At 33.9% G+C, this 12,577-nt stretch overlaps 1 protein-coding gene across 1 annotated transcript; it reads left to right on the top strand.

The window, feature by feature from the left end:
* On the top strand, nucleotides 1–3,435 carry LOC139861863 (putative casein kinase II subunit beta-4). Its single transcript, XM_071850387.1, has 5 exons — nucleotides 1–524; nucleotides 1,348–1,566; nucleotides 2,651–2,760; nucleotides 2,850–3,015; nucleotides 3,120–3,435. Exons 1-5 carry the CDS (start codon nucleotides 251–253, stop codon nucleotides 3,248–3,250), a joined length of 900 nt encoding a protein of 299 aa, XP_071706488.1. The 5' UTR covers nucleotides 1–250; the 3' UTR covers nucleotides 3,251–3,435.
* Nucleotides 3,436–12,577: the final 9,142 nt, after the last annotated feature.

The raw sequence follows: 12,577 nt of genomic DNA on the forward strand, positions 1-12,577 counted from the left end.
AATGAAGAAATAGGAGACAGAAAACAAGATCTAAATATCTAATTAGCTCCTTCTACTATTATCCACGAACCCTAATTTATTCAATCTTCCTCTTCATTTCCTCAAATTCGTGTTCTCTTTATTTCTCATTTCATTCAATTAGTTTAACCTAATCTCCAATCTAACCAACACTTCATTCCAATTTCATCTTTTTATTCATAATCATCTAAATATACATACAAATATCATATCTATAAAAATATAATCAAATATGTACAGAGATCGAGGTGGATCGTCGGTGAAGCCGAAGATGGTAGGAAAAGGAGGGCCGTTAGATTGGAAACGAATCAATGATGCGTTAGATAAACATTTAGAGAAAACATCATCATCACCTTCAACTTCTAGGGTTTTAAATAGTAGTAATAATCATAAGGATAAAGCACGATTGTCTATACCTTCAACTTCTGCAGCTGCTAAATCTCATCATATGGATCACAATCCTTCATCTTCTACTGTTGCTAACCCTAAAAACAAATGCCCTGATGGTTTGTTTCTTCTCTTACCTTTTTTATTTTTAATTTCTGATGCTTAGTGCCTTAGTTGCTGATATATATATATATATATATGCATGTATGTAACTCACATTTGATATATATATATTTTTTAAATGCTGACATTTTTATGTGAGAAATGTGTAGTTTGTTGACTATAAGCATATTTAGATTGTTATCACTACTGAAATTTTGGATTGTTGTGGTTAGCTCAAGAGATTGGAAGCTCATTTTTTATTTCGAGTTGAACAGGCTAATTGACCTTAACTATTCGAACAAGCATAGTTTATATTAGGATTATGTGATCTAAAACAGATAATTGTTCCAGCTAATACGTTTTGAACCTAAACTATAAAGTATAAATGAGCTTATTTAAGCTTGAGGTCAGGAAAAGACACTAGTTTATCTAGCTCCAGCCCTTAAATGTGTAACATGATCTTGTAAGATTACTTAATGAAAATACAATAGATATATAAGCGTGAATAATGTGACTTGATTGACTTGGGATTAGTCAAGTGGTATTAGAGGTAGTATTATTTTCCTTACTGACGTTTAGGCATTCTAAAGAACTTGTTTTAATGTTTATCTTGTACTTGTATGACTGAATATTCTGTTAGGTCAATTCTCTGTTTTATGTCTAAGTAGATGGTTTACACCTTGTAATGCATGTATTAAAGTTTGATTTTTTTTAATAATATTATATACGAATTGTGCAACAATTATAGGCATAAAATAAAATTAAGGTGTTGCATGAATTTGTCTACGGTAGCTTTAGTGTTATTTGTGGTGTACCTAAGGTATTATGGGATAATTGCAGATGAATCTGAAACAGACAGTGAGGAGTCTGATGTTAGTGGTTCTGATGAGGATGATACATCTTGGATTTCATGGTTTTGCAATTTGCGAGGAAATGAATTTTTCTGTGAAGTTGATGATGATTATATTCAAGATGATTTTAATCTTTGTGGGTTAAGCGGTCAAGTTCCTTATTTCGATTATGCACTTGATCTAATCCTAGATGCTGATTCTTCTCATGGTAAGCATACATTCAATATTTCTGATGACTTTCTTGAATCTTGTATATTTGACCTTTAGAATTTAATTCTGAATTTCTTGTCAAAGGGCATTATGTTTAACAGAACCAATGTATATGGGTGAAATACCTGCATGCTATCTTTCTAAGTTCTAAAAAAAAAAAAAAAAAAAAAAAAAAAGTGGAGGTTAAATCAAAGCAAATAACCAGTGATGGTGTTTTAGGGTATTTAGTCAATCAAATTTGCCTTCTTTCACAATAGCAAACAGCATTATATTGTTAGTATTACTTGCTTACTTCTAACTTCTGGTTTTGTCGTTTATAGATAGTAACTTAGCGATTAAGGAATGTGTATGATGTCTTAGTTATTCGTTTATAAAAAGTATGACGTCTAGGAAGTTGTTCTTATTGCAATCTTATAAAATCAAGAGTCAACCATTGTGCTATCTGTTTGCTTCAATTCAGGGGAGGTCATGAACGAGATGCTAGATGTATATCATAACTTTTTCCTTCGTATATGACACCATTATGTCGTATTAGTTGACTGAAAAATACAAGAGTTGATGCGATATTAGATTAATTATTTTAGGTTATAAGAAATAAAATTAAGTACCAAATTACTAAAATTATATATAGGACTTTATGAGAAACATTTCTTTATAACCAAATAACAGGTTGATTGTAGCTGAGGAATAGTAACAGCAAGTGTTCAAGTCAGTAAGTCCCTAAGTGTGTTTAACTTACTTCTAAAACTAACATCAATATTTAACACTTCACAAAAAGCTACAAAAATTGTTGACATAACTATAAACAATTACGGGCAAACAAATTGTTAAACAGCTAAAATCTTTAAAGGAAATAAGCCTAGAGTTATATCCAGTGATCTTCCTGGACCAGATGTTATTATATTATGCAATTTGTAAGAGATGAAGTCTTTATGGTATGCAACATTATAAATTCTATTCTTTTCGTGAACTTCAGAAATCTAGATTATCAGAGAGATTCAGAGCATCCATTTAATACAATAACCGTATCATACTTGAATATGTTCCGAATTTCGGCTAATATTTGTGATGTGTATGAATAGGAGATATGTTCACCGAAGAACAAAATGAGTTAGTTGAATCTGCAGCTGAGATGTTGTATGGCCTCATTCACGTTCGATACATATTGACCACCCGGGGAATATCTGCCATGGTATGTTTTTAATTCTTTCTTTCTATTTTTGTATATTTTATTTTATATGATTCAGAAATGTTTGAATCACATTGCAAATATTAATATAGTTGGAGAAGTACAAAAATTATGACTTTGGAAGGTGCCCGAGAGTTTACTGTTGTGGACAACCATGCCTTCCCGTTGGCCAATCAGACATACCACGTTCAAGTACTGTCAAAATATATTGTCCGAAGTGTGAAGATATTTACTACCCTCGATCCAAGTATCAAGGCAGTATCCTTTCGAGTTAGATGCATTAATTTATCATTGTGCTTTTATATTTTCTAATTTTATCTTTTTGGGATCGTATATATATTTTTTTCTTCACTTGTTCATAGACATTGATGGTGCTTATTTCGGAACCACATTCCCTCACTTGTTCTTGATGACTTACGGTCACTTGAAGCCACAAAAAGCCGCACAGAATTACACCCCAAGAGTATTTGGCTTCAAGCTACACAAACCATGATGGTACACTTGTTATTATCTTGTTAAAAGGTTCTAACAAGGGTATATCCATAAAATGTGGTAAGTTTCACTTGTTGTATTGTCATTAGAGATTATTTTTAATTTATTTATATTTTTGTACTATGTACTATGTATAAAAAAAGGAAAAAAAATGTAGATGATTTAGTGGAAGGGTTGCAAGGTTGTTCCTCTTTTTATTTAGTTTCTCAGGTCGGCCAAGTTAGATGGGAAAAAATGCTTTATCCTTGTAGCTCATACAATGGCAGATATTACCGTGTTTGGTTGCGTCCCGCTCTGTATAAATGGCGATTGTGACCTACACTCTCAAATTTGGGTCAGTTCGGTCAAGCTTTCGGGTCAATTGGGTACAACAACAAAACCCAATACCACATAATTGGTGTATGGGGAGGTGAGATGTAGACAATCCTTCCCCTATCCAGGAATAAAGACAAGTCATTTCTCCACCCAGAGTGAAAACACTCTAAAAAGTAGAGAAAGTCATCCCTCTATCTGTTCGACGGATAGAGAGATTGCTTCTGAGTGGACCTCCGGCCAATAAGTAGGAAAAACTTTTTAAAAAAATAAAATAAATTTAAAATTGAGACACCATGAAAATGGTAAAATCAAATTTTCATTGGTTTTAAATCCTGCCTGAAATTTGATTTAGGCTCTTAGAGTCAGTCAAGTTGCCAATAAATCGACGCTAAAAATGTCCAATGATTTTTCCTTCAACCTATTGAGTCCTATACAAAATATAAAAGAACATGTCTAATGGGTATCAATACCCAAACCTCAATAAATAGAGATAGGTCTAATTAGTTATGTGAATATGTGAATGGGTCAAGCATAACAGTTTTATCAGCTGAAAGCTTTCATGGTTATATATCTTTTATTTATCTTGTGATTCAGTTTGTACTGTATGAACTTGTTCTGTCATGTTTTCTAACGGTATTTTAAATAGCCATTTCAAACTTGGTTTTCAACATGAAAAGGTATTGAGAACTTGGGAAGCAGCAACTGCAAAACTACTAATTATATAGGGTATATTCACATCTATACTACCTGATGCATCTTTAAGACCATGAATAACCCTGCATGTGACGTCACAGATTGTTCACTTTTTGGCCAAAAAGTGCAATCTGTCTGTGACGTGGCAGTGTCAGCATTTGACACTCAAATAACCCTGACGCACCTTCAGTGTCAAATAGGTCCTACCAGTTTTATTTTTTCTTTTTCTTATTTTATTTTATTATGAATACAAATTATGTTACATATAATTAAAAACATATAAAAATTAAACATTACATTAAATTTAACCATTACATAAAATTTAACCATTACATAAAATTTAACTATTACATAAATTTAACCATTCATGGTACGGAATGCGGACGGTAGGTTCCAAATATGCTCAACTAGTTCAATCCGCATACGAAAACGCCTTTTAAATTTATATGGCGGAAACACGAGTGTGTCACTAAAATAATCCTTCCATAAGTTTTCTCCGGCTTCCTCACGATTTCTTGGAATATAAATTCGGGATCTTCGAACACGATCGGATTCGACTTCGTCATCTTCATCTTATAAATGTTGAATTAGTGCAATAATACGCTCGTCTTCCGAATCGGAATCGTAACTAAGTAAATACGATGTCATGAAATTATATAAATTGTATAATATAATTTAATTGATAGAAATGAAAGAAAAATAAAGAGATTTGGTGTGTTAAAATTGTAGAATGTATGAGTTTATATAGATAAAAATATATATAGAATTTAAATAAATCAAAAAAAATAAAAAAAAAACGGATTATAGTCGTTAGTCCGTTACCCAACGGGTATTTTTTCCAACCAATCAGCTCCTGACACGTACCCCTGACGCCACCTCTCTCTTCCGTAAGAAATCTCACTGACGCCCCGGATTCGTCACCGGTGACGCCCCACTAGAGGCGTCAGGGGGCGTCACCCGTCGCCAGCATGTCTGACGGGACCCCTCTGACGCCGCATTAAAATTGGTCTAATCACATTGTGGCCGTTAATACAGGAGTGTTGGTTTCAAACTGTTTAAGATTTTTGGTTTGAAACTGTTTAATTCGTAAATCGAGCTGATATAAACCACCTAAAACCTAATCGAATTTGAAAAGTTTTTTAATTGATTGACACCGAATTCAATATTTTTAGTTTCGGTTTGGTTTTCCTTGTTTTGGCCATTTATAAATTCAGTTGAAGAAAATTTGGGTGTATATATATATATATATAGGGAGAGGATCCAGTGAGAACTTTTTTAGTGTCAGAACTCTAGGAACTCCAAAATACACCCAAATACACTAAAATTCGAGCAAAAAAGGGGGAATTCGAGCAAAAAAAAAAAGGAAGTCGAGCAAAAATTAAAAACACGGACGAACAAAAAAATCATAGTCGAGCAATTTAAATTTTTTATTTTTTTTTGTTCTAATACCAAAATGTAGAACACAAATTGTTCGAATATCGCATTTTTTGTTCGAATATCAACGTGTTCTACATATTTTTGTTCGAATATCAAAATGTGGAACACAAATTGTTCACCCGCCTTTTTTTTTTGTTCGAATATCACATTTTTTGCTCGAATAGCACGTTTTTTGTTCGCCCGTATCCCATTTTTGCTCGAATTTTCCTTTTTTGCTCGAATTTCAGTGTATTTTTGAGTTCTCAGGGTTCTCACACAAAAAAAGTTCTCATTTGATCCCTCTTCTATATATATATATATATATATATATATATGGGCAGGATCAATGGAGAAGTAACCAATCGGGGGAAGCGGGGGGAAGCAAAAAAAAAAAGTTTACGTTTTTTTTTTGAATTTTTTTTTTCCGACATCAAGATCACACGAAAATATGAACATTTAGAAGAGACACTTCGTGATGAATGTTATTATTTAGGCGGGAAAAAGATCGACAAAAATAACATTCAAGATAATATTGTTCGTGAAGAATATGAACGTTTTTTCCCCCCATGTTTTGTGAAGTAAAATTTAGCCCGATTTAGAGTTTAGGGTTTAGGGTTTGGTGTTTTGGGTTTATTTCATAAACCCAAAACACCAAACCCTAAACCCTAAACTCTAAACCGTTCGTGTTAAAAAACTCAATCTAAATCCTAAATCTAAACCCTAAATCTAAACCCTAAACCCTAAATTTCTAAACCCTATAAACCCTAATATCTAAACCCCAATAGCTAAAACCTCAAAATACACTCGAAAAACATGATAATTGTTATATATTACTTCTTCTAGCGTTTTCCCGCCAAAATAAAAACATTTATCACAAAGTGTCTCTACTAAATGTTCATATTTTCATCACATGTATAATGTTCGTGAACAAAATTTTTTCAAAAAACGAAGAAAAAAAAAAGTTTTTGCTTCCCCCCGCTTCTCCCCAAATGGTTACTTCCCTCTTGATCTTACCACTATATATATATATATATATATATATATATATATATATATATATATATATATATATATATATATATATATATATATATATATATATATATGCCGGTGAATTTAAATTTGGTTAAGTAACACTTCCTTAATGCTTATATTTATGTAATCATATAATCGTGCACATCATGTTTTTTTGTATGTTGAAGAGTGTAACAGACTGAAACCCGGGCTAGTTGTAAGTGGACTATTTTGCCCTTAGGGTTTGTGTAAGTCTTAAGTGCTTTTTATTTAAATTATTTAATTAGTGTTTTATTATATTTGTGTTGTGTCCAGTTTGTGACAAGGGTCCCAGAACAGGTTTGTTTATTTTATTTGGACATCGTTTGGGTTACCTAATCCTGTACGAAAGATATCTGATAACTGGTAAATACCCGTGTGTTGCACAGTGTGGGAATTAATCCCAAATATGTGACTAATGTACTGCCTTCTTCTTTCCATTTCTAGAATTTTCCCACACACACCCGTACCTTCATCCCTCCCACTTAACCAAACCCTAATTCTCCATTGTTGATCTTGAGCTCGAATTGGTCTTGAAATCACGTTCTTTACACTCTACTGATTCTTTTAAGGTATGAATCATGAGCTTTCATGATCAATTTAGTGTTAAAATGGTGTTTTTAAGTGTATTTGTTCATAAGCTTGATTTTGTGTCAAAATCCATGGATTTGATGTTATGGTCAAAACTTTATGGGTTTATAGTCTATAACATGTAGTAATTGAGTTGTGGTAAGTTTTGGTGTCGAAAACGAGCTCTAGATCGAGTTTTGGTGAATTTAGCTTGAAGTTCGTAGGTTGTGTTCAGAATCTGCAGATGATGAACACAGTCGGCCGACTGTCGGTCGACAGTCGACCGACTGGCTAGTGAACCGACCGACTGAGTTCGACTTTCGGCCGATTGTGGTGATACCAAATAAGTCGACCGATTGGGAAAGTCAGTCGACCGGTTGTGTCAAAAGTCGACCGACTGTCTATGTCAGTCGACCGATTGAGGAGACAGTCGACCGACTGTGTGTACAGGGCAGAATGTTTTACCAAAGTGCCTTTTTTCTAGCCGTTATGCTACCCGTTTATATTTTGGTGTTCAGGATGTAAATTTTGAAAGTGCATAAGTGTTAAGCATGAAAATTTTAGCGGACGCATTTTTTTATGAATTTGCTATAATTCGCTGTCAGTGTGTCTAATCTTGATGGGAACACTATTCTAACTTGGTTTTTGCTGTTCTCAGGAGATAAGGACAAGGAAGAAGCTCAGAAATAATAACTGAGCAGTTGCTGGTAATTGGTGAGTGGGTCTATCTACGGATAGAGTTTAAGTAGCATATCATGCTACTGTGGTTGACTCTTTTACCATGCATAGTGTAGGAATTGCCATGATAGAATAATATCGTTTGCCTGATGTTGTATGTGAATTATGTGTACACTGTGTGAATGGCACCAGTCGGGCCTAGGGAGACTGGGGACTCGAGACCGTGCCTAGGAGAGGTTAGAGTCCGTATGAGGTCAACCGTGCCTAGGGGAGGTTGGGTCCATAGGCTACTAATTGTGGAGTATAGTGTGAATGATGCATCCCTGCATCTGGATAACTATACTGTTAATTGAGTAGCAGGGACTATCGGTAGACTCAGGCCCGATCAGCTGAGAGTCGTGTGCTCGTACAAGCCGCCGATCCTCGTATTGTCTTATTGTATGCTAGTTGGTAGTTAGCAAGCGTTGTTGTTAGTATATAGCTTGTGTGTGGCTTAAGCTATATCTGTTAGATAGATTTCATTCACTTAGCGGTGCGCTAATCCCCCACATGTTCCCCCCTTTGCAGGTTTAGGTACTGCTAAATGGGATGGGTATTGATGCAGAAGACATGTTTGACAACCCAACTCTGATGTGGACTTTTGTATAAATAATGTTTTGTAATAACGTAACACCGTTGTGTAAACTTAAACGTAATTACACGGATTAATGTAAAGACGTGGCTTATGTTGTATTTGTTATTAAAGTCTTCCGCTGTGTATAAAAAAAAAAAAAATGGCCGGTGTTACAAAGAGTGTTCTCAATGAATTTTTAATTTTATTGTTTTTTCAGTTTTAACCGAAACTAAGTTGAATTCGATTCTGTTTTAAGTTTTCTTTTGGTTCGGTTTTGACAAGTGAATTTAATTTTCAGTTCGATTTCGATTTTGTTTTATCTAGAAACTTTATTTGAATATGAAACACAACACTTAATAGTAGATTATATTTATTTATTTATTTTTATTTGAATATGAAACAAAACTCTTATATAGAGATTATAATATAAAGTATTGACATTCTAATCTTCAACGTCTTCGCCTAGTGGACATTTTAATGATGTCGCATGTTGTATTCTATTTGCCCCGTCCAAATAATCTTTCGAACATATACATACTTTTACGGTTTGGGGGATAAGCCTTGATCTTTTATCCGATATAATTCGACCGCTAAAGTAATATTGAATAAGTGTCTTAGTAAGACTAGAACTATATAAGGAATCGCTATGATCATTGATATAATAATGTTGAGCTATAAATAGAAGAGTGTTGGTCCCGATTTAACAACAGGAAGTTTGTAAAGGCGGTGAATACAATTCTTTTTGTTAATTAGGTTAATCAGTTTAAGCAAGTAATTAACGAACTATTAAATCAGAGTCATATGTAATTTTCAACGTTATTCTTTTATTGAAATAATCTCAAAGAATCACGGTTATCCTTTGGCGGAATAGATAACCGGTTGATACAGATTACACCTACATAGCTTTCGAACGAATGAAGCTTATACAAGGTCTGGACTTTACCGATTTAACACCCACACCACTAATTTATACAATTGTGGTTTTAACTATTTATAGGAGCCCTAATAACCGTGTAATTGATCTGTTGTCCACGGGTACAAATGATGTTTGTACTCAGCTGACAACTGTGGCAGGAAACACGTGACTCCCCTTTCCTTCTTCGGTAGCTAATTGCAGGAACACCCCTTTGGACATTCGAATTGATTAAACAAATAGAATGTAGGGTTTCCTAGGCGTTGACAAATCATTAACCATGAACTGCATATGGGTTAAGCTTCTGCATTCCATTGTTGTCTTGTAAGGTCAATTGTCAGCCGCCGACTCGTGTCCTTCTCTGTTCAACTTCGTCTTTGATGTCAGTTGAATAGTGCCAATTGATGTAGACAACACATGGAACCATCATGTTTGTTATGGAGCATGATTTGCCTAAATGTTGTGTGCTGCTCCAGCCTCTGCTGGTTCTTCAGTTACTGTTCCTTCACTTGATCCTCTTGCTGGCTCTGTATACATCCTATGCTGGTCATGAAGTAACCTTGAATCTTGAACTATCTTGTGCTGATAGTGAAGGCAACACACAAAAACACTTAAACACAACATACAACCTGTTTTAAATAAATGAATAAACTTAGCTGGCTTGCACATTACAATTAGTGTTTATACTTGTGTTTTGTCATAATTAAATCCCTAATTCTGTAGGAGACTCAACAAACTCCCCCTATTTGATAATGACAAAACATGTGACATTAAAAAAGAAAAACAGTAAAACCCAGTTCTAAAGACTTAAGAAATATAAGCAGTAGTTTGTCCCTTAAGTTTATTTTTGATGGAATCTTTTGATGAGTTATCTATATCTTATAAATTGATATGCATTTGAAAATAACTAATTAGTAATATCCATTAATGATTTTCGCAGTACATAACAAAATAATGAATATTACAATATTTACATATTACAAGAAGAACATAAAAATAAATTCATTCTTCATCATCAGTTGGTTCTTCTTTAATCTTCACACCTAGAAAGAGCTCTAGAAGATCTTCTATTCTGAGTCGAGGAATTATTGGAGGTAGAATAATTAAGTGTTCTTCTTCTTTGATATCTCAGCATCAACATCTACTGCTGGTGATACTTTTAATGTTCATGCTTATTAAGTTATTTACTTTGTCGCTAATAAAATACTTGAATTGTTTCGACAGTTGACTCTTTCGTTAACCCCGCAAAGAACACTTAATCTGAGGGCACGTTGATCAAAGATTCGAACTTTGTGTTAAACTTTTAACTTGTAATAGTTTTATGTTTAACTTTTAACTATCATGATCAGCTTGAGTAAAAAGTCAAAGCTTGGGGTAGCACTTTGATCAATTAACTTCTGAATTGGTGGATTCCGGATATTTTTGATCCTATGATGTGAAAAGATAATGGGTTAAAGATTCTAGAGGTTGTAGAGGTTGTCCAGACTCCAGAGTATAATTTATTAATCAAAAACCACAACAAAAATGGTGATTGTTTTGTTGCAAATCGAAAGAACAAAAAAAACACGACGACTACTTTCTTTTTTGTTTTCATAGGTAAGTGTGTACATTTTTGTTCTCATTTAGGTTATTATATGTTAATACGACATTAAACCTGTTCGATATTGATATTAAACTAGCAAAATGGGCCCGCGCGATGCTGCGGGGCTTCTGGGTTGCGCATTCATAGTTAACGGAGCGTTATGTATTTACAGAATAGATAGTACCTAGGTGTGTGTATGTATTAAATATATCCGAGATATTTAGCGTTTTTTTTAGAAGTGTCCGTTTCGCGTATAGTTAGTCCCGTTGTGTTCATAAGGTTTTTTTGAGTTGAACGGTGTGTTCGAAAAAATTTAACGCGAGGCGAGCGGAAAGATATGTCCCGTTGAAAATATGGGTGAAGTTTAATTAAGATTTTTAATTAAAATATTAAGTTTCATGTTTAACCCCTGAAAGAGGGGGTGAATTTGAAAGGTGGGAAAAAGTTGAGGGGGTGTTTGATTTCTTTCTCCTCCTTTTCCACTATTGTCGTATTGACAATTTTTGTGGGGGGTTGGGGCCAAAACGAGTATTGACAATTTTTGTGGGGGGTTAGGGCCAAAACGATCAAAACCCGCATGGGGTTTAGTATATAAGGTTAATTTCAATAACAACTTAAAACAAGCTTAGCTTATGCCACAGGCATCTTGCCTCAGTGGTAGCAGGTTTACCTGCTTGTGAGAGAGACCCGGGTTCGAGTCTCGATTGCGGCGGGGGTTTTCCCCGAATTCCTGACCTGGCTCCGCATGGAACGCATGGAAGGGTCAAGGGTCGTGGTTTCCTCCGAGTGCGTGCGTGTGCGACTAACCTCTAACCTTCCGTTCAAAAAAAAAAAAAAAAAAAAAACTTATCTTATGTGTCCGGCCTTGACTTAAAATATGAAAACATTATTTTGACAAAAGTATTGATTAATTAAATATTATATTTAATTAATAATTTAAACCGTTCACTCATTTTAGTTAAATCACATTTCATTCAATAATGTTTTTCCAAACTATATTTAATTCAACCTAAAATGACCCGTGAACTCACACAACGGGTGGTTTAGTCCCCCTCGGATGATTCCAATCGCTGTTCAAAAAAAAAAAAAAAAAAAAAAAAACAACTTCGAACAACTTTGTTCACAAACATGTATATATAAACCAATAATTTAAGTTGTGTTATAATTCAGTAGGCTTATAACTACCTTTAGTGGTTTGATTCTTGATGTTATAATTCAGTAGGCTTATAACTACCTTTAGTGGTTTGATTCTTGATTAAGAATGCTAATAATGAAGTGTAAGAACAAAGATGATAATTGAGAGAAAGAAAGAAACACTTTGTAAGTGTGAGAAAATGGTGCAAGTTTAATGTTTGCATTCATGGCTATTTATAGCAAAAATATCACAAGTTTAGGTAATACAATAATATTACTTTTGTGTATCAATAATTGACTATCCATTTATATATATATATTTATATATTATAACACTCCCCCTTGGATAGCAATTTTATTT

This window comes from Rutidosis leptorrhynchoides, chromosome 8, assembly GCF_046630445.1.
Source record: "Rutidosis leptorrhynchoides isolate AG116_Rl617_1_P2 chromosome 8, CSIRO_AGI_Rlap_v1, whole genome shotgun sequence".
In the NCBI taxonomy this organism is placed as follows: Eukaryota; Viridiplantae; Streptophyta; class Magnoliopsida; order Asterales; family Asteraceae; genus Rutidosis; species Rutidosis leptorrhynchoides.

Excerpts from the sequence above, each read along its gene's own strand:
- LOC139861863 (XM_071850387.1), top strand. The coding sequence starts at position 251 with ATGTACAGAGATCGAGGTGGATCGTCGGTGAAGCCGAAGATGGTAGGA. Across the intron at positions 1,567-2,650 it reads AGATGCTGATTCTTCTCATG|GAGATATGTTCACCGAAGAA; the intron begins GTAAGCATACAT and ends GTGTATGAATAG. Across the intron at positions 2,761-2,849 it reads CCCGGGGAATATCTGCCATG|TTGGAGAAGTACAAAAATTA; the intron begins GTATGTTTTTAA and ends ATATTAATATAG.